We start from the raw sequence: 23,248 nt of genomic DNA, 5'->3' as shown, positions 1-23,248 counted from the left end.
TCTTTTACTCACATGGCGCCGATGAAGACTGCATTCTTGCTCGACCAAGCATATTACTATTACCTACAAGCTATCATAAAGGCTTTAATGAACAATGGTTCATGAATTACAAAAGAGAAGAGAACAAAAACGCGCATATATTTACTGCAGAGCCCTTCATGTTAATCTTCGACGTCGACAGATGTCTCTAGTGTACTCCCTCAGACGTTATAATTAGTATTTGCGTCTGTCCTTCAGTCTCCGAAATATTTGACCCTAAGCATTCGATAAATAACAAATCCCATAAATGATTTACTCCGACAGCCGCTTAATATTCATAAACTAAATGAACTCAAAAGGTTTCCCTGCAAATCGCCTAGAAAATATCACCTTAAAAACACAGATTCCTGTATCCAAACTCGATGAAAAAAATTTTTCATTTATTTTTTTAAACCCTATACTGCTGGAAATATTTAATGCAATCGTGATACGTTTAGCAAAACAAATGAAAAGTAAATATTTCGTTTTGTCGAGCAGCCTGTGAACTGCACTCACGCGATGGTAAAATGATGAATAAATCCCTGTTTAACGATGCTTGTTGTGGCAGTCGTTGTTTTATCAGGCTTGCTTTGTATAGCATACACCGAAAAGGATAGTTTTCTATGCCCCTGGGTGTTTTACATTAGACCATAACAGCCTTCATTCACAGGTAACTAGTTTTTTAATAACGATTTGACAAAATTGTTAATATTAAAAGCGCATTAGAGGATACGTTGTGAATGTTGGTTGAAAAAATTTTTTGTATCGCGTAGTCTGCAGCTTTGAAAATATCGTTGATTTTCAAGAGTGGCCTCTGCAGATTGCATATTGAGTAGTCGTTCTGCTCTTTGATCATTATCATCTGCAGGTGTCATTTGATAGAAAGGCAGTCAGTCACATCTAGTAACGCCCCTTCATACGACCTGTAACTTCAGAGAATCGCACATGTTCAACTATTGATGATTTTTGGAGCGCAACAAGCCTATATAAATACTGCATTTTTGTCCCCCAAAAATAATTGCAATCTCATTTTGAAAACAAATAAGCGCCTTAAGCAAGTTCATAGCCCGGATTTTCAAGGTTGAAAGTAGAACTCTTCATCCTTAAAACGCGGGGTTTTTTTTGTGATTTAATTATTCAATAAATTAAGATCATTAAAGCACTGCTCGGTAGTTTTACTAAAAATAAAGTCTTAATCAAATAAGCTGTAAAGTGTTAATAAAGTGTAAAGTGTAAATCTTACGCAGCCATTCCCCAAAAAATTTTGTCAAAAAAAAAAAAAAAAAATGAAATAAATAAATAAATAAAATTAAAAGAAATTTGAATGGGTATAGGAATGCACCTCGACATGCTCAGCCTTGTAAAACGCTCTGGAAAATATTTTTATTACTCAAAAGGCGAAACAACTTCAGGTTACTTGGAAAAACTTGGAAAAACTTGGAAGTTGAGTGGAGTAATATATCCATAATTACAAAATATATATATGTGGGTTGACTACAAGGGCCAATATTAAAACACATTAGTACGTGTGTAGTTTTTCATCCATAGAATGAATTAGTAAAGGCGAATATTAGCAATCAAGCCACCTTAAGACCGGTGGTTGTCGGCGCAGACAGCAGCCGTAAGGTCAAGCGCTCCAGCAGTGATCCAAATGTGGGTATAAAATGGGTCAACAGTCAATTCAATGTGTTTATAAAGACCTGTATGTTAAACAATGAATTGGAAAAGCAGGCGTCTTAATTAGCCTTGCTGTCTTTGCTTAAACTCCCGAAACTACCCCTGGGGTGGGTGGGAAGGATGGACTTGTTTGGCCCCGCGAGGGTTTTCGGGTCTCCGACCAACCGTCAGTTATGAAGAATATTTCAAAATGACAGAATTTTTTCGTTGCCCTTCTTTTTCTTCTTCTTCTTCCACTTCTCTATCTCTCCCCCATCAAATCATCGGTACATATCGCTGTACGAGCGACGAAAAGTCAATACACTCGTGTTTTGTCAAAGCACATCTTCGTCGGGTTGATGTTCCTACATTTCCTTCGGACTGGGGCAAAGAAAACACAGCATGGCTTTGGTCATAATATTATTAAGAATAATATCATGATGTTTTCTCAGACCTCAGATCTCAATCTATAGTGGTGCTGCCAAACAAACAAACAATCGTCTGTAGTTTGAAACACTATGTAGATGGTGAAAGCAAAGCAAAGCAAAGCAAAGCAAAGCAAAGCAAAGCAAAGCAAAGCAAAGCAAAGCAAAGCAAAGCAAAGCAAAGCAAAAGAAAGGGGAGGAGAGGAGAGGAGAAGAGAGGAGAGGAGAGGAGAGGAGAGGAGAGGAGAGGAGAGGAGAGGAGAGGAGAGGAGAGGAGAGGAGAGGAGAGGAGAGGAGAGGAGAGGAGAGGAGAGGAGAGCAGAGAAAACGTTCTCTGTATAACATGCGACAGCATCAACCAATTTCTTCATTTTAGCTTGTTTGCATTCCTCCATCATTCGAAAAGCTCCTGAATTGTAAAGAATTTGACTTCATTATAAGATAAATCCTAGCTGACAAGCGCAATCCCTTCTTGGGATTTACGAACAATTCAAACACGTTGTTCCGGAATAGCCATTGAACAGATTTCCTGTCGACTTTACAATGTTTGAACATCTTTTATTAGTTACATAGATTTTCATAGAAAGGCGATGTATTCATGATCAGCATGTACACATTAGTCTTAATAGAGGTATTAAAATTTCCGATCAGTTGGATTCGTTCAGAAAATACTAGTTATGCTACCTGACGAACTACGGGGTTCTGATTTGCACCAGTGGATTTACGCCAGTTGCAATTCGCTACCACCCCTCCTAGCATGCATCGCTGATTACATGCACAATCTATTTTCAACAGATATTTGAAACATCATTTTAATCATCAACAATTATATTTAGAAAAATTTGTTTTGCTTCAACTAATGTATCTGCATGTATAGAGCTGAATATCTTACAAAGGCATATATTCAAACATGGATTTGTGTACTCTTGGTCTTAAACCCCCACTCCCCATCACCCCCCACCCCCCCTCGGTTTAGTAAGCACCGTTGCACATTGACAACCTGCTCAGAGTATAGTTTTTTCTGATGATAACATTCACGTTCCAAAGCTTTACAGCTTTTGCTGCATGAAGACCATACATTTTTTTTCATGATACAAAGGATTCAGTTTTTCTTCGCCTCCCTATTTTATATGGACCCCCACCCCCTCCCCCCAGGTTATTAGTCCCCTGATCATAAGCCCATCAAAAAATAGATAAATAAATAAATAAACCTTACGAAACTGTATAAAGCCACGTCGGCTTATAACCGGGCTTCTACGGTAGATCAATACAGACTCTACATTTTTTTGAAACAAGAACATTGCATTTTCTTGCGCGCTACAAAGCCCTTCTCTTGCATATCAATGCCTCACCCCCGCGCGCGTCCTGCTTCAGGCAAATAAACTTAACTGATTATAAATGCTCTATTTTCAGACCGAACCGTCGCTAGTCTGACCTCACTATAGCGCGGCCATAACACTGCGACATTGATATAAAATACTGTGACAGAATATCAAGCTTGGAACAGCATTTAAAAATCTTTATTTCTGACGACAGGTCGCTCCAGGGACTAAGATTTGTCGCTGTCATCCCGCTGTCATTCTTAGCCGTCATTGTATACTCAACTTCTATTGATATTTTCATTAAGTATTCTCTAAGACTATAGCTGATATCATTCGTACTATAAACTATCCTTTTTTTCTGGTTTAATGGCCGACTTATGCACTTTAAATCATGTTTGACAAATTAGGCTTTCATTCTTATCAAACCACGCGAGACTAGCTGTTTCGTGACCCTTCCACTCAGCACGGCCCTCCGACCCTTACTCAAAAGAACATACATTGACGTCTTGGCTTGAGTAAATATAGACAAAGTACATTTGAATTTAATCAAACAATCAAGTCACGCTACGCTAGTTGGTTTACAACTATCTACTAAACCTTTTATTAGATATTGGCTCACTAGACAAATTTCATGTTTAATTCACTAGACTCAACGAAAGCTTTATGCCTGAATGTGCGCGTCCTTTTTACTGGATAGATTTTAATTTTTGTAAGAATTGATTTTGCTAAATCATTTTATTCACTAACAAACTTGTTGCAAAGCCTTATATTTTTTAGCATCTACAGCCTCTAAAAATGTCAATTAATTTGCTTAGAAGAAAAAATAAAAACGATCGACCACGTGTCATTTATTATTTTTACATTAATGTTTTGGCTTGTGCTACGTGCCCGGAGGCCTTGCCATCAGAACCACGATATTCTAGAGCATGAAGGATTATATTTACTAATTGAACATTAAGAGGATATCTTTTTAATGACGAGCAATATTGGCATAAAGCGCCAAAAAATAGACTCTCGTACGAGTTTTGATCCCAATTGTCGTTTTGGGTTAACACTCAAAACCCGTTCTTAACAGTTAGAATCTGATGTACTATGATAAAATGCCTGTTTAAAGCGGTATTTTCAATTGTACAAAGATGCTTGGTTGCATTTGTGTTAGAATGTAGCTTTGTCAGGCTTTTTGTATAGAAAATGTGTGGGAAATAAGCAAATGAAGGCCTAAACCTCATTTTCGAATAAAATGTTTGCTTTGGGTTAACACTTTGATTCCACTTTCATCGGTCATCTCCACTTCCAAACAAGTTGAACTTTCTGAATAACAAGATGTTAGCCTTGTACAACAGCCTTTCTTCAAGAAAATAGCTTTTGCCGCTCACCGCTTGAATACGAAAAGAATTCTCTCTTAATAAATTCATTTAAATTTGATCAAAAAAAAACATTTGGTCGGATGAAATTTCTTTCAATGGCGACCCCTTGTCTCCCCTCCCCCCAAAAAACAAAAAACAAAATCCCACACACACTAGGAGGGAAAAAAAGGTAATTGGGGTTTAATAAAGATAAAACATTAATTATTAATTTCAAAAAATTATTAGAAATTATTTACCATTTATTGATAATTGATTATTGAAAGTCATCCTAACGGAGTGTGGATCAATAATCTGGAGTTTTACACCCATACGGGTCAGCGGCCTTCCGGTTAACCCAAGCATTTAATATATGGTATAATGTTTTGATGAAAAAGTACTATATGCACACTTTAGGAAGATTTCTAAGCCGTTTATAGCTGTTTTCGATCAAAATACGTGCTCATTAATCGATAAGGAAGCTGTTTGTATAATATGGCAGTGAACTAATGTCTAAAACATGAAAAAAAAAGCCACGACTTGACATGTGCGGGAGTTCACTTTTACATTACAACAAGCCAAGCGCAACTGATTTCTGTTGACGAGCGCTCTTAGAATTCTCACTACTTCTTTAAAATGAAGCTTAAAAAACTACTAATTTTTGGGTGGATTGTATCATGTATAGTCTGGTCGAAGGTATCGTCGGAATTAGCAGGTAAAATTTCTTTTTTTATGTAATTTTTTTCCTTCAGTAATTTGTAACGCAAGCATTAACAGGTTCGCAATGGTCGGTGAGACAAGGTCTTTTATGAATGGCGATGGCAAAGCGAATATGCTAAAGAATTACTCTGTTTGAGCTCGATTTATTCGAGTGTTCCCCGGCCTTCTATATCTGACATTAAAATCCAATCTATATGAAAAAAAGAAATTCAATCGGTTCGAGGATGATCTGAATTTTCAAGATTCGAATTCCAAAAGCCATTTGAATGTTCACTGTAGGCTACAGCTCAATGGTTCCAACTCTGCTCACTAGAGTTTCCAATATAATATGCGTTTTACTTTCAAATCATACTGAGATTATTTCATATATTAATACCTTAGTAAAGGAAAGCATCGTTTGGTTTTAGAAGATTAAGAAAATGATTATATATAAGTGATGGTTTTAAAGCATTCACGCAACATTCTCTATAGTAAATTGTTTTATTGCTAAATACTTTTTGACGACTGTTTTGAATTTTTGCTTTTACCATTTAGCATTAATTCATTAACTTTTAAATTCCTCCTCACGCGAAAAAATATAATATAAATTTAGTTTGTACATTAAGGAACAAATCTTTATATTTTTAAAACCGCAGTTAAGAACATTAATGGGCGCAAAGGATTATGCAAATTAAAGTCAAACATTCTCTTATATCTTTTTTTTCGTATAATTTTTATTGTTAGTATCTCAATATGTTACGATTTTGCAAAGCTATTTTCTTAGCTTTTATATTCAACATTACATTCAACTGTTTTTACGAAGACACAAGATAGTTAATATGGATACAACCAAGTTGACCCTTATCTTTTATAACCACATACAGAGCAACTGTGAAAACAATATTGCTAATTGCAGAGTTCCTGTGTTTAAGTCATTCTGCTTCCCACATTACCACCATTCATCCTTGCAGGATTCGTATACTTTATCTAATTTTATGGCTTTAGGCATTATGACATACTCTATACCTATTAATCAAAAAAAAAAAAAAAAAAAAAAAGGAAAAAAAGAAGAAAAAAATTAAAACTGTTATTTTCATTGATCATTGAAGACATCATTATGTATATACAATGACATGATGATGTATAGACAAAATACTCCACTTTCTCTTGAAAAAGTGATATATAATTAATGATTTTTTTAGCTAGAAGTCTCGTTATAATTTGTTATCATTTTTTGTGGTAAAATAGAAAGTGTTAATAATTGGCAAGCCTTTTTTGTTCCATCAATTCTGACTCTTTGACTGTAAACAAAACATTCAGAAATATTATGCAAACTATATGTATGATTCTAGGTGTGCCATTTTCATTTTCACATCAATTAATACCTGGCAAAGATCCCATAACTAGTTCGAGTTGAAGGCTTTAAAATTACCTTCTAAGAAGATTTAAACTCTTACCTCACAGATGATGTTTTATAGCTTGTTTGGGAATGTTTGTTTGCGTTCTTTCACTGCATGGCAGTGTGGCAAACATTTCTGTAGAAGCTTCTTGAATAGATAGTCTTATGGTATAACACACAAATGCAATATACCTTCCATATGAACTCACTGAAATTACCATTAGAAAAATAAGAGATGTAATCTTACTGGAAATACCAGACATATCTCGTGGTTTCCATTTTTGTTTGCTTTAAACTCTGCTGACATGTATTTAAGCAATAGATAATGATTTCTTTTATATTTTGGGATAAACTTTTTAGTTTTTGTTGAATTAGATCATATAGCATTTTCATTTGTGTTAGATAGTCATAATTGTACCTTCAATATATTATATTTTCTTTGTCTTTACTATTGTTTTGATTGAACTATTTATGATAATGGCATTTTCGCATCGTGTATTGATCGACACACCCACTGGCTGTTGCCCAACACATATTCCCACACATACAACTGTGTAAGTCTATACAAATTCAACATGTTTAATATATAAACCTTACATTTAATGCTAAACTTCCATCCCTCGGCATTGAAATTGTTCATATTGTGTGTATATATATGTTGGTTGCAAAGAATAAACTTTTTATTGTTTCACAATAATTAATTATTAACTTTTTAGAACTTTCTATAACATATAAATAAGCAAGTAATTTTAATTTGAACAATTAATGCCTAAATGCTTTCATAGTTGATACCATACTATTTGCGCAAATGCCATTTTATATTGGAAAAAAAACTTTAACACAGTTGTAGCAAAAAGTGGAGGAAATTGGAAATTACAAGGGTGGTAGGTCAGAGAAAAAACAAAATTACAAGGTATGGGTTATTTGGAAAAAAGTTGAATATGTCCCTCCTATGCATGGTGGGGTATGGAAATTTTTTGGAACCACAAATTGCCACTAATGTAATACCTAGCTTGCTGATGTTTTCAACTTCGTTTTAATATATATTCCTAATAATATATAATCCAATCAGGGACGGATCCAGGATTTTGTTCAGGGAGGGGTGCTGTGCACAAAGTTAACCCAGGGAGGGGTGCACCCCTTAGAATCAAGGGAAAAACAGTATTGGTTATCTTCGAAGTTGGGGCACAAAGTCGAACCAGGGTGGAGTGAGCACCCCCTGCACCCCTTCCCTGGATCTGCCCCTGCCAATTAGGAAATTTTCTTCCCAATCAATTTTTTTATACAAAAACTTTCGTTTAAAACATTTTTAAAACGTTTCTTTGATAATAAGATTGAGCGAAGGTTGTTTTTAGCTCATTTTTTTAGGAAAGGTAATTGTTCGTTGTATACACCTTAGGCTTGTTTAGGATGAGAATTAAATGAACTTTATAGTCTAGAGTTTTAATATATATTGCCAAAAAAATAAAGTTTGTTTTTCTGTCCAGGAAAATATCTGGAAATGGTAATGTTCATTCACCAAAGGATCGGATGACATATTGATATTTATTTTATATTTAATGAATTAAAGGAAAAATCATTTTTACATTCAAGATTTACAGATGTCTTGCCTAAATAAGCCGTCTCAAGGTGTTTCTTAGAGGTCGAGGCTTCAGAGCACAAATCATTTATCACTTTTTACAAGGTTCAATAAATACGAAAGAGTTGAAAGAACGTAATCCTGTTTGGTAGAGATATTATCATTAAAGATGCTAATGTCCACTTGAGTTGATAGTAGATGACCTAAATGTCTGGTTTTTCGAAGTCAAAAGGGCGGACACACTCACAAAATGACTGAGTATTAATGATGATGAAAACATTCTTCCTGTAGGTAATCATACTTTTTAAAATATGAAGTATCTGTTGTTTTAGAGACTTCCAGAACGAAGAAAAATGCTCCCAGGCTTTGATTAGATGCTGGAGAAATAATGAAAGCGAAGAACTCGAAAACTATAAATTTTGTGATGCCACACTTGACCCTAGTCTAGACAAAGTCGACAAGGTTGCCGCAATTACTGAAGACTTTACTTTTGAGGCCAAGCCCGACCACGCGATAAATATTATTCAGTCATCAAAATAACGAAACTCGAACTCGATTCATACATTTATTTTATTTTTGGTCGTATTGTAATGTTTTTATATGTTATAATTATGCATTTTAAAGTTGTTTCGGGGTTTGGAATTGTAAGGAATAGAGCAAATTATAGGCGTACGTTGGTGGACAGCAGAACGCGCGCGCCTTACACGAAGGTTCAACCAGGCATTAAAGTTCAAATGACGCTTATCCAAATCTAATCATAAAGCATGTCAGTTAGTAGCTTAGCAAAAATGCGTGGTTAAAGATACAGCTTTACGTTCTTAGCATTCTCGAGCTTTGAGCGCCTTCAAGGGAGCCTTCTACTGATTTGAGCTTTGTCGGTCTTTTGCGCGCGCTTTTTGAGTTGGATGCTTGGATTGATTGTACATTACTGCAATCGCCATGACAACCCTCTCATCCCACTGAGCACCCTTAACTTTTAAAAAAAGGGAATGATAGCAGGATAGTACATGAAACAAGCGAACTTGCGCGCAATGCGAGGAAGCTTGTCTCTTTATGGAAAATTGATTTACAGTTTCACGGTACGTACAAAATGTCTAGGTAAAACAGCATGTCGTTTGTTTTTCAGTGGAAGAAACGGATGGGCTTATTGTTCACTGTGCTCCCCAATACATGGAACTCCACGTCTCAAGAGCCAGGTTCTTCTTCTTAGACCCCCAAACTTTCCACTTCAATGGCACTGATTGTAAAGCTTATTATATCAACTCTACGCATGTCATTATGAGGACACCGCTGAGCGGGTGTAACACGCGGTTGACGTCGAATGAGGATTTATTGACGTTCTTCGCTAGTGTTGATACAGAAGTTTTCCGTACTGGAAGTCCTATCAGTCGGTATCCATCGTATTTCTATATGTTCGAGTGTTCGTATTACAGGACGTTTAGGATGACTCTCAATGCTTTTAGTACCGTCGGAAAGATCGTCACAAGGCCTAAAGGTAATTTGCATCCATTCATCCATCCATCCATCCATCCATCCATCCATCCATCCATCCATCCATCCATCCATCCATCCATCCATCCATCCATCCGTCCATCCATCCATCCATCCATCCATCCATCCATCCATCCATCCATCCATCCATCCATCCATCCATCCATCCATCCGTCCATCCGTCCGTCCCTCCGTCCCTCCGTCCCTCCGTCAATCCATCCATCCATCCATTCATTCATCCGTCCGTCCATCCATCCATCAGTCCATCCATTTATCCATCCGTCCGTCCGTGCATCCCTCCCTCCCTCTCATTCTGTCCATTCCTCTTTCCCCCATCTATCCATTCGTCCTCTAACTCACCTTTTTTTTGGTTCTAGTAAAACTTGGTAACTTCTCATTCCACATGACCATGTTCCAGACAAGCAAGTATTTCAGTCCTTATACACGGTTTCCCGTCAGGGTGAGGGTAGGGGAACGAGTATACCTTAAAGTCAAGGTCCTTACCAACACGACGGGACTGACGCTATTTCTTGACCGTTGCAAAGCAACACCATCTCCAGACCCGAACCACGAACAGTCGTACTATGTACTCATGAACGGGTAGGTATATAAAAGTATTCTCATGGTAATTCTCATTCCATTCGTTCCCATTTATTTTTTCCAAAGGTGACCATCAAACAATTAGTATTCAATTTTCCGAATTTACTTTCATTTGTCATCTCATTTATTCCCATCCATTCATTCCCATTCATTCTCATTCATTCGTTTCCACAGGTGTCCAACTGACCAGACACTAAACTACAAGTTCTCTATCGACCAAGAGCAGCGGTTCAGCTTCGAAGCGTTCCGTTTCACTCAGTCAAAAGACTCCAGCCAAGTTTACCTTCACTGCGAGGCCATAGTATGCCACAAGGATAACAACGCGTCGCGGTGTAACCAGGCCTGTTCTAAGTCCGATAGGCCCCGGTACCTAACTAAGAGAGACATCACGACCAGAGAAACAGAGGAAGTCATCATGGACGACAACCTGACGAGTCTACTCAACATGACAAGTAAAATCTATGATGTGTCTTTAGGGCCCCTGAAGGTCTATATCGATCCTATACGTAAAGGCCCCTTGGTCCAAGGTACGTTGTCATGTTTATTTGATAGCTCTGTCTCTTGAAATCCCGCGGGAATGCGGGTGGCGTAGCGGCGAAAGCCAAGCCTATTCGCCAACAATGCGACCCGGGTTCGATTCTCCAGGTTTTGAAATTAAAAATTTTATCTTTAATTTTGAAAATTCTTAGGCATTCAGTTCCCTTCACAAAAATCGACTCGTAGATTCCAACTATAGGCCGATCCCTACTTCTTTTACGCCTTTAACATCATAGATCACCTGTTACCGTTGGCTATTCATGTAGTGTCCTCATCTTGCAGATGTTTGGTCGCAGATTAATTTTTAACCATTAATAATTATTTATTATATTTTCACAGAGTCTGCTCGACGTGAAGGCAGTGGATCACGCCACTCACCAACTCTAGTACTCTTTTTCATATCCTTTATTCTATTACGTATTTGTAGTTAAATTGAGCATCAAATGTACGATCCCTAGACTGGCAGGGGCGGGGATAGCTTGGTTGTCACTCCAAGTTATCGATTCTTGCGGTTTCCTTGGAGATAAACCAAGGGAGTGAACTTGAGCACTTGATCTTCCAATTCTTTGGAATCTTGGTGCAATTATCAGAACTGGTCGTAAATAAATCGAGGACGGTCTAGGAATGGAGGAATTCACCTTTTCCGCGCTTGCCGTCACGGGGTATAAATTGCTTTAGATTGTGTACGGTCACCAAAAAGTTCGAACATGGTTCTCGAATTTCTGTGCAAATGTACTGACTCTAAATGAACTATTTACTTGGTTAATGTTTAGTTAGTTCTCTATATACAAGTAAATGATCATTTTTCTAGCTTGATTGAAGCTTTTCTTACTGCTGTTAAGATAGCTAACTAAAGAAATCTACCTAAATTTTCTCTTTAAAGTCAGTGAATTTGTGTGGGAATCCGAGAACGATGTCCGAACTTTTTGGTGACCGTAACACAACCCAAGCTAGCGCCGAAAAGGTGAATTAGAGGATACGGTGGCCATCTTGGACCGCAAGGCATTATGGATCGGCCAGGGGCCCGGAAACAAAACAAAGATGGCGGATAATATGTAGAGAGTGTTGTGTGTTTGTATTTCTTTCAAGTGTGAAGGTGATCGATTTGCCGTCTATTGCTGTAATGATGACAGGAGACATAAAGAAAAATATATCATCAAGCTCCACATTAGCTCTAATTTGCCTGAATGTCCCTTAATGCCTTGCGATCCAAGATGGCCGCCGTATCATCGAAGTAGTCCATTCTATTTCCATTTTGACTGGGCGTTTAGCGCCACAAATAAATCTCGAGTTCACATTTTCTGACATTTTAGTGGAAGTCCTGGGCCGGGTAGGAAGCGGATTCACGGACATAAACTTCCCATACGTGAGATGGAATAATATAGACATCTTCTGATTAGGAAAGGACAGGGGTTACTTACAAATGCTGTATCACACTTATGACTAGTTCATAGTTAGGTTGGTTTCAAAGTATAGAATAGAATATGATAATTATATATATGTCGACAATAGACTTCTTTACCTTGAGCGTAATGTTGTCCCATTTCAGACCACGTGTCATTCTCTTGATAGTAATGTTCTTTGTTTTAGTTGTATCCATATTCATGTGTCTTCTTATGCACAACTGTTAAACAAAGAAATGATACTCCAAGGAATGGTCTGAAATAGGAAAACTGGCTCTGTAATTTTACGGTCTGTTTGTCACGTGCAAAATCACTTGTTACATTATTTGCACCACAATATCGGTTATATTGCACAACCTTACCTCGTGATATTAGATATTACGAGGTTGAGGGAAACTGGGTCGAGTTGGCATTGCAGTGCATTGTGGGCTTTTTAAGGGGACAAAATAGACGCCATCTTGGAACTATGTCTCCTAAAACAGTGTCCACAATGCACCGCCATTTTCCCTCAAATTCGGAATTGATAATGTAAGTTACATAAGCTAGCTAGAATATGTTAAGATCTTTGTAACATTAGCTTATCACGTGTTAACTATTCCCCCCAAAAGACACCACCCCTCATCCAAATAGACATTTCTGTGAATATATATCGCGTAAATTATTTTTTCCATATTAGGGTAAAAACTCTATCATATTTAGACAAAGATATTTTATTCTTATGTCAAGAATTCAAAATTCATTTAATCCCTAAATATAATGGGCTTTTAAAGCATTTTAGTGACATTCAAATGGTAACGAAAAGTTATAGTAAAGTGTCGAGGGACAGGTTGCGTATGGTACTACGACTTAAGATGGTTATCACACTCAACCAATCAGAAAGCTAGACAGAAGCTGTCCAATCACAGCTAGTATTTGAATTTGGAAGCCATTTGATATACTTCGGGTAACAGTCAATCAAAAACCGAGATAACGCATTGTCCAATCAAAGCTCTTGAATTTGGTACCAGCCAATCAAAAATATGAATGAAAAAAAAAATTTGCCAAAAAGCACACCAGTCATGATTTGATTTTCGAAAGCAACTGGAAGGACTTCCGGTGCGAACCAGTCAAATATGAGTAAACACATACTGTCCAATCACCAGCTTAGAATGTGAAAGCCATTTATAAGTCAAGTTGCCGTATGTTTTCCACTCACACGTGATCTATATTGTGTTTATTTAACTTTCATGCAAAGCATATGTTTGTAGTAACTCCTTGTAAAAGATACAAAATAAATTCGTACCTATAATAAGCTTTGAACAATTATTTAGTGGATTGAGTTTGTTATGAGATATTTCTTTAGAATAGAACTCTTCACCTTGGTTGTAATGTTTTCCCATTTCAAACCACGTGTCATTCCCTCCAAAATAAGATTCTCTGTTTGAGTTGTATCCATACTCATCATGTTCGTGTATCTAATATGTACAACTGTTGAAATGATACTCTAGAAAGTTACACGTGGTCTGAAATAAGAAACCTTTACGTACAACCTGAAAGAGTAATTTTCAAGATGTAATTGCATCTTACAGTGTATATCAAGGGGGAAAAATATTTTCAAAATCACTTATATGTGAACAGTGTAGTGGTGTGGTTGCAGTATTTTTGTATGTGGACTTCTCTTTTCAGAGATATAAATATTTGAAATATCAAATACTACTACACTATTTACATATAAGTGATTTTGAAAAAAAAACTTCCTTGATATACACTTTAAAAGGAGCTCTAATGAAAAATATTTGCAAATGGTTAGACCTTCGCCGTGGCTTAGATGACCACGTAAAATAGCAGTCCCGTCTCACTAATAAAGACGTTGACATAGAGTTATTTGCTACAAGTTTATTGGCAACTATCACGTGTTACCTCTAAATAAAGTCGATTATCACTATTATTAAGAAAGAATTCTTTTCGTATTCAAGCAGTGAGCGCCAAAAACTATTTTCTTGAAGAAAGGCTGTTGTACAAGGCTAAAATCTTGTTATTCAGAAAGTTTAACTTGATTGGAAGTGGAGATGACCGATGAAAGTGGAATCAAAGTGTTAACCCAAAGCAAAAATTTAATTCGAAAATGAGATTTAGGCCTTCATTTGCTTATTTCCCTTATATTTTCTATAAAAAAAGCCTGACAAAGCAACATTCTAACACAAATGTAACAAAACATCTTTGTACAATTGAAAATACCGCTTCAAACAGGCATTTTATCATAGTACATCAGTTTCTAACTGTTATAAATTAAAAAGGTCAGAGTGTTAACCCAAAACGAAAATTGGGATCAAAACTCATACGTAAGTCTAGTTTTTGGCGCTTTTTGCCATTATTGCTCATTATTGAAAAAAAATTTCCTCTTAATAGCTTGAAATCAAGGATGGGATTCCATGTTGGGAGTTGCCTCTGGTACCCAGGGTAGAAGTGTTACGTCCCTTGCTTGAGAACTGAAAAGATCTTGGTGTTTCTAAGATGACAAGCGATATCTAGACAAAAGAAAGACAAGATACTATGTATATTATATAAACTGAAACCTCTATAATATGGACACTAAAAATCTGCTTTTTTGTTGAAAATTAAGTGTCCAGTCGTTCTAGCGCTTTCGCAGTAATTTGGGACATTTTCACTCGCGCACATAACCACTACAGTCAACTCTCGTTACCGCGGACACCCTCGGGACCGTCACTTCATGTCAGTAATAGCGAGCGTCCGCAATAGTGAAAGTTATTTACGGTCATTTCTTTGTCAATATTTTTGTCGGGGATTTTTCTCCTGTCCGTAATAGCAAGGTGTTCGTAATATCGGGGTGTCCGTAAGGCGAGAGTTCAGTTGACTGTATTTTTGTCGGGGATTTTTCTCCTGTCCGTAATAGCAAGGTGTGCGTAATATCGGGGTGTCCGTAAGGCGAGAGTTCAGTTGACTGTATTTTTGTCGGGGATTTTTCTCCTGTCCGTAATAGCAAGGTGTTCGTAATATCGGGGTGTCCGTAAGGCGAGAGTTGACTGTATTTTTGTCGGGATTTTTCTCCTGTCCGTAATAGCAAGGTGTTCGTAATATCGGGGTGTCCGTAAGGCGAGAGTTGACTGTATTTTTGTCGGGGATTTTTCTCCTGTTCGTAATAGCAAGGTGTTCGTAATATCGGGGTGTCCGTAAGGCGAGAGTTGACTGTATTTTTGTCGGGGATTTTTCTCCTGTCCGTAATAGCAAGGTGTTCGTAATATCGGGGTGTCCGTAAGGCTAGAGTTGACTGTATTTTTGTCGGGGATTTTTCTCCTGTCCGTAATAGCAAGGTGTTCGTAATATCGGGGTGTCCGTAAGGCGAGAGTTGACTGTACATTCAATGTTCTATGCACACAACGCTCATCTCACATATTGAGAAAACCCTCGTAGCAAGGGAGAGAACAACACATCAAACAAACTCAATTCACATATGGCTCCAAATCAACAGCACTTACCATTCATAAATGTCGTAATATACGAGTCTTTTTCTGCTTTCTTGGTACAGAAGGTAATGATGAGCGTCATGCGGTAGTCTATTCGAGTCAGGAAATACGTACTTTGAACCCTCTGAAAGATAAAGTTAGGACTTATGTAGGAGCGTGATTTTAGCAAGATATAAAAAGATTTATACTACAATAGTACAATACAACCCAGAGGGTGTTTCAGAGTTCGATATGTAAGTTCCCACGTGAACTGACTTAGATCAGCCAAGAGGTTGTTTCAGGGTTCGATCTGTGAGTTAGCCATGCCCTGACTTAGATCAGCCCAGAGGTTGTTTCAGGGTTCGATCTGTGAGTTAACCATGCCCTGACTTAGATCAGCCAAGAGGTTGTTTCAGGGTTCGATCTGTGAGTTAGCCATGCCCTGATTTAGATCAGCCCAGAGGTTGTTTCAGGGTATCGATAAAATATGAAGTCTTTTGAAGGTAGCACCGTATTTCAAGGGCACCAAACTCAACTCAACCCCATTCCATATTGACTAACGTTATCAAAGAAGTAGACAATCTTGTCTGTGTAGGTGAGATCGTGTCCATGGTTCTTGTCCATTATGATCGATATGATGTTCGGCCAATGCTCTACAGGACGCTCCTAAACAAAAAACTGATGTATAATACCTCTAAATACGACCCCCTCTGGATACCGACCATCATGAAATATCGGTAAGAAAACATCGTTGTATAGACCAATGTATATGCCTCCCTGACCTATTAATGCACGGGTGGCGGGTCGCTTCAAATGCGCTGCCTCTCGCCAATGCGACCCGGCTACGAGTCCTGCCGGTCTCAGTGTCGTATGTGAGTAGAGTTGTTTGTTGGTTCTCTCCTGTGCTTCGAGGGTTTTTCTCCGGGTTCTCCGGTTTTCCTCCCTCCTCAAAAATCAACTTCTAAATCAGTGGCGGATCTAGGGGTGGGTTTTGGGGGTTGCAACCCCCCCCTATGAGAGCCATCGTGATTTATTATTATTATTATTATTATTATTATTATTATTATTATTATCATCATCATTTTCATGACAACACCAACAGCATCGCGAGTTTTATTAAAACAGGGGTGCCGAACACATTTCACTCGCTTTTTTTTCTATACGCCGTGTGTGGGACCTGAAACAACCATGCTCGCCTGCAGCAAATAATCGTCTTCCCAACCCTTTGGTCTGCTATATCTCTCCACCACCTCAATCAATGCTACAATCCCCCCCCCTTCTATAAAATTATGGATCCGCCCCTCTAAATTCCAATTCAATCTTTGGGCTTTCACCTAGTTGGAGCCTAGCTCTGTTGTGATTGTCTCAAGCTGTGATACAACAGCTAAAGCTTAACAGAATGTTTGAATACAGATTACTATATAGTACTAATTATAACTAACTTCTGAACACCTCAATTGAACGATCAAATAACTCACCCCAGGTATGGAGACAATGGCAGGGAATGCCCCAACGCCCGCGGGTTGGTCCATTTTGTCTTGAGGAAAATGGTAACCATGACCACGGTATGAATCAAGTGTCTGGGCGTCGAAGAGGATGGAGATGTTGAGCGCGTCTGAACGGCGTTGAAATGCAGTGATCCTGTGGATGAAATAAAGAGGAAAATAGAATGAAAAAATGGGATACGACCAATTGAACGTTTATCAACACTGAAACAACCCCTGAGCTGATCAAAGTCAGAGTATGGCTAAATCACAGATAGAATAGATTGAATTTGAACCTAGCGAGTTTTGTGGAGGGAGGAGGCCGAAGAAGCAGGATAAAAACCCTCGAATCAAGGGAGAGACCCAACAAACTCTATTCACATGTGATGTTGAGTCTAGTAGTCGAACTGTAGACCCAAGAGGTAAGAAGCGAGTATAATACTGCTACACACCCGTTTATTCCAGTTAACGAATATGAAAATCTTTGATTTTGTATTTAGGGAGTGACAAATTTTAACTAGCTACGTTTTGAGAGTATGACCACAGTTCAGAAATTGAAGGACTGAAAAGTTTAGAACCCGCATCAAGTAACATTTGCTATTCACCCCGTCCGATCGCTAGTGACATTGAAATTTTTGCTAATGAGAACAGAACTTACTAGCAAGGTTTTGCTATTGGGTTTAAAAGTTAATTCCGTGCCCTGTATGATATTGTTCCCGAGAGATGAGGCGGTAAGCCGTATGGGACGGGCTCGGAATGATCATATAAGAACATGCGTAATAGGTAAATACAAGGCTCGTAATTTACCTATTACGCTTGTTCTTATATGATATTGTTCCCCTTACTTTGCTATGTAGTCTGTAGTCGCTCGTGCTGTGAGGGTCTTCATCTCTGCTTGGCTGGTCTGTGCGCTCAGAATCGTGAAAAAGTACAAAGTGAACTGGAAAAAAAGTACAATAAATAGAGATTCGTTATAATCTCTGTAATCTATAGCAGAACCTAAGTAAGATCATACGTTTAGGGAAATATTTAAAAGTTTAAAGTTAGAGACAACAAATTTTTACTCAGAAGAATGAATCCTGACTTTAAATACAAAATGTTTGGAAACAACGAACCTTAAAAAACAACCTCTGGGCGGATGGAAGTCAGGCACGGCTAATTCACAGATCAAATTAGAATATAGCGTGTAGGTTATAAGTTTTGCGAAGGGAAGAAAACCAAAGAACCCTGGAGAAAATTAAAAAGGGAAGACCTAACGAACTATAATTAAATTTCATGCCAAGTCTGGGAAACGAGTCCGTCCGAGACCCCAGTATGGTAAGATCAACGATTGCATTCAAGCTCAAGCCATATCGCGTTTTATATTCAACACTGAAATCTATTTAACGTCACTATCGTTAATCAAATTCAACGCCCCAAAATCAAGTTCACGATCAAAGTCCATCAAATTGTGTTGAATGTGACGTACAACAGAGCTTGAGCTTGATTGCATTTTCTTGATCGTGAAAGCATTTTATGACCTTGAATCTATTCAAACCAAAACTGCTTCTGTCAGTCAGACGGGCTTACCTTTGATACGAGAGATGCTTGTAGTTTATTCAACCACAGGTAGAGGAAAGGTGCTTCTGCTTGTTTCTTGGGTGCACTACTGAATATTGACTTCTTGGTGGATAACGATACGCTCAGCTAGAATGACAGGAATGAAATATATAAATACATACTGTATAACATGCTAGTGGTGCAGCTGCTGGTGATGATGGGGATGATGATGATAATGATGATGGTGATGATGATGATAATGATGATGATGGGGATGATGATGATGACGATTATAATGATGATAATGATGATGATGATGATAATGATGGCGATGATGATGATGATGATGATAATGATGTTGATAATGATGATGATAATGATGATGATGATAATGATGTTGATAATGATGATGATAATGATGATGATGATAATGATGTTGATGGTGGAATCCATGCAATTGATGGTATTCAAGGGTGGTATTCATTATCAAAGATGAACTCGCCATAGCAAAAAAAAAAGATAATCATTACGATAGATAACACATATTATGATAAGGTCCATCAGACATTCTGTACCTCTTTACTGGACAAAGCAGGCAATAACTGTCCCCAAGTCAACAGCTTGCTGTGACTTTCATTCAAATGTAGAAGAGATGGAAGAAACTTCCATTCTGTCATGTCACATTGAGCCTGTAAAGCATGATGAAGAACATCTACCTCTAAACTGAAAAAAACAAACCAAATTATGCAATTTTATAGAGGTCCTACTTTCGAGGTGACTATTAATGGACAGTTCTCCCAATTATGGTGGACAAGACTAACATGAAAACACAAAATAAAACACACTTTTCTCAGTAGAATTTCTAGCATTTCTTTTGTATTTGCATTGTTTAAAAGCCTGGTATTTCAAGATAATTTTGAGAAAGGTCCATTATTGTTTCAAAACCTAGTTACTCCCTCTGAAGTATCTGTAAAATAAACCATTGAAAAATATTTGAAATATCATATAAAAAGCTTAACTGCTTAGGAAATTAATTAAGCTCTTTCAAAAACGCTCAACTGAATTGTATCCAGTTTTCAGCTCTCCACAAAAATCAATTTCTAATTTCTAATTTCATCTTTGGGCTTTCACCTAGTCTGAGTCTAGCTCAATATAAACAAAGAATAAACAAAGAATGAAAGACAGCCAGTATGAAATAAAGAACATTACATCCACACAATTTTAAAAAGTAGGAATTACAGGTTTATTCACCTAAAACTTGATTTTAAGGGGTCCAAAATTGGATGGTGGAAGCCCTTTTGATGTCTGTAAAGAAAAAGTATCAATAGAAACTTGAATACAAGTTTAATGCCTTTGTACTTATCTTCTTTTATAAGCGTCAAAAAGGATGGATGGATGGATGGATGGATGGATGGATAGATGGATGGATGAATGAATGGAAACATATACATGGTATAATCATATATATTCTTTTTACTTTTCAATAATTTCCTCAATAATGCTGACCAAATCAGCATAATTTGAGTTTGGTAGGACTCCAACACTGGCTAAGCTCTCATAACTATAATTTGGTCAAGGAAATTTAAAGTTGTATTTTCCACTATGTGTCATGCATTGTATACCACATGCCATGTGTTGTGTAACAAATGCCATGTGTCATGTGCCACGTGTGGTGTGTTATGTGTCATGTGTCATGTGTTGTGTGTCTTGTGTCACGTGCCATGTGTTGTGTGTCGTGTGTTATGTGTATGTGTCAACTGAGGATCTAACAAATATATCTTGCAGGATACAAGTCTATGAGTTCAAGTCTTGCTTGCACAAATTGAGACAAGTGTCTGCATACTTCAGTCAGCAAGCTGCACTCAACTGGTGGACTGGCCCTTGAATGAGAACTCTGTGCAGTTTCTTCTGTTTTCTTCAGTTCACTCACAAGAACTCTATAGTTATCTCTTGCAAACTTGAAAGAATAATGCAGTAAATATAAATGCCATTTAAAATAAGTTTTATATATTTTAAATTTGAATTTGAATTTATTTGATTTTTTTTTTCGCCCTAAAGATTTACAAGTCATTTAGGTTAAAGGATAATAATAATTGATTATTAATTATATATTAAGTAGTCAAATAAAAACAATGTGTGTAATTGATACAATACTAGAGAATATTGCTTCCTGCTGGTTGTAGTTGTACAAGTAACCAAGAATGGACCCCTTGTTTACCTCGTATATGCTATACCCCCAGACATACAACTGTCTGTAAATTTTGTCAATTTTCAACTAAAGTTTTCTCAGTGATATAACACTTGACATAATGAATCTTCAGGGTTACTAAAGTTAAGGTGCTCTTTATAGTGCTGGTATTGTTTTTTTAATTTAACTCATTTCAATTTTCGGCTGCCATTTTGACAAAGGATCTATTGGAAGACACTTAAATAAAGAGATATATTTTCATATTTTTTATACATGTGCTGCAGAGTACCAGAGTACAGTACTGGAAGTATCATGTGACAGGGGCGGATCCAGGGGTAGTAAAAGCGGCGACAAGTCACCCCCATTTTGCTCAAATGTCTTAGTATTTTGTTACTAATAGTCACCCCCCCCCCCTGTCTCCCCCCTTCTAAAATTCCTGGATCTGCCAATATGTGATGATCAGTATTTTATGCTGAACATAACCATAACACATTATTCATCTAATAAATATATTACTTACATCTTTTCTGAAGATTTTCTTTGTAATGAATGAAAGAGAGAAATAAATTTTTTCTGCTCCAGCTAAGTGAGTCAAAATGTTCATGAAATTCTGCCATAATGCACTTGATAAGTTGTTGTACGCTGAAGAATTCCTTTTTATATCTCTTTCTTTTTCCTGTCAGTGCAAAAAGAATAAAAACACATGAATTATAAAAAATTCAACTATTCAATTCCAATTTGATCATAGAATATGAGCCACAGGTCTCATTGCCAATTTAACTCTTCTCAATCGCATGTGCAAAATCAAACTTTCTGTCTCTGACAAAATAAGGTTTTGGTGGAAGTCAATCAAAGTGTTTTCATGACATTGTTGGAAAATGCAAAGTTTCCTAGAGCGTGTGCCTATGAAATGTTGCAAAAATTCCTTGATTGACATCCACCAAAATCAAGTTTCAAGGGTGAAGCCAGGGGGATCAAGGGAGCCAGGGCCAATCCTCTTAGTGGTAACAAATCATTTGGTGACAACTTTTAGATTTTATACAGGTTTTAAAAGTAAAATGTAAAGCTGGATTTTTGTTATTCATATACACTTTTGTAAAAATAAAACATAAAATGTATGGCCATTTTTTTGGTTCAACATTTTGGGGACAAAAACAAAATGGTGGATTTTATAATTCACCCCTCCCCCCTCCCCTTCTCCCTATGGAAAATCCTGGCAACGCCCCTGAGTTTGTAGCAAAAGCAAATTGAATGATTTTACATGATTGTGTAATTGGGAAGCACTGTATAGTAGTTATATGCTCTAATGGTACCATGCATGCTTGGTTTTTAAGACTAGCTTTATATTGTTTTGCTACTTTTGGTGACTTACCACTTGGTCTTTAGCTTTTTCAAAAGCAAACTGACTCAAGGCATGAAAAAAGCTTTCTAACAATGCTCTTTCTCTGGAAACTGGTGGAACAGGACTAGGTGAATGTGAACCTTGCTGTGAACCCTGATTGGCTGAAATAACAATATCAGGAATAAATCTATTAAAACATCAGATATAAATTTGGACAGCACTCTGGTTGGTCGAAAAACTACGATTTAGGGGGCCTTTCATTTATTAGCACATGGGGGTGGGTGGTGGGGCGGCAAAATTGTAGCGGGGTTTTTTTTTTTTGAGAATTTTTTGCCTCTTCAATGGAGGGGGTTGGGTTATGTTCGTAAAGTTTTCCAATAATAATTGAGCTTATTTTATATAACAATCGTAAATTAATCAATATTTACGAGTTTATTGTACTAGTAAGTACATATATATACCTCATAATTTAATAAAAAAATTTTATATGGGGTTTTTAATCGAAAATTCTAGCGTATTCTTATAGGAAGTATGCAAATGTTTACAACTTCAAAACTGTTCTCACCATTTAAAGCTTCTGCCATCTCCTTTCACAAGCACACAACAACAAATCCCTATAAATTCGCGCTCCTTACAATTTCAGCTTACCCAACATAGCTTAATGAGCCTTACAAAAATTTCGAAATACTAAGAAAATCCGGTTTAAACTGCTTTTAGTTTTATAAACTCATTTTTCACACTTCGTCCGCCATTTTGTTTTTTGGTGAGGCGTAACATGTA

General features: G+C 37.2%; 2 protein-coding genes across 2 annotated transcripts; one reads left to right on the top strand and one right to left on the bottom strand.

Annotated features, from left to right (window-relative positions):
* The first annotated feature begins 5,114 nt into the window (after positions 1–5,114).
* On the top strand, positions 5,115–13,774 carry LOC116286478 (ZP domain-containing protein). The gene is made up of 5 exons (XM_031693001.2): positions 5,115–5,479; positions 9,568–9,936; positions 10,310–10,532; positions 10,707–11,059; positions 11,409–13,774. Exons 1-5 carry the CDS (start codon positions 5,401–5,403, stop codon positions 11,498–11,500), a joined length of 1,116 nt encoding a protein of 371 aa, XP_031548861.1. The 5' UTR covers positions 5,115–5,400; the 3' UTR covers positions 11,501–13,774.
* Positions 13,167–23,225, bottom strand: LOC116286462 (KICSTOR subunit 2). Its single transcript, XM_089029018.1, has 13 exons — positions 23,034–23,225; positions 22,499–22,629; positions 21,647–21,802; positions 20,729–20,895; positions 20,416–20,499; positions 20,190–20,243; positions 19,514–19,661; positions 18,969–19,085; positions 18,245–18,339; positions 17,394–17,556; positions 16,477–16,581; positions 15,949–16,060; positions 13,167–14,979 (listed from the first exon to the last, which is right to left on the bottom strand). Exons 1-13 carry the CDS (start codon positions 23,050–23,052, stop codon positions 14,921–14,923), a joined length of 1,410 nt encoding a protein of 469 aa, XP_088885144.1. The 5' UTR covers positions 23,053–23,225; the 3' UTR covers positions 13,167–14,920.
* Between the last annotated feature and the right edge of the window lie 23 nt (positions 23,226–23,248).

The sequence above is a fragment of the Actinia tenebrosa genome, unplaced genomic scaffold, assembly GCF_029948245.1.
Source record: "Actinia tenebrosa isolate PJP-AT-01 unplaced genomic scaffold, QUT_ActTen_1.0 PGA_scaffold13__45_contigs__length_12533684, whole genome shotgun sequence".
NCBI lineage: Eukaryota > Metazoa > Cnidaria > Anthozoa > Actiniaria > Actiniidae > Actinia > Actinia tenebrosa.
This window is presented reverse-complemented; position numbering and strand designations above follow the sequence as displayed.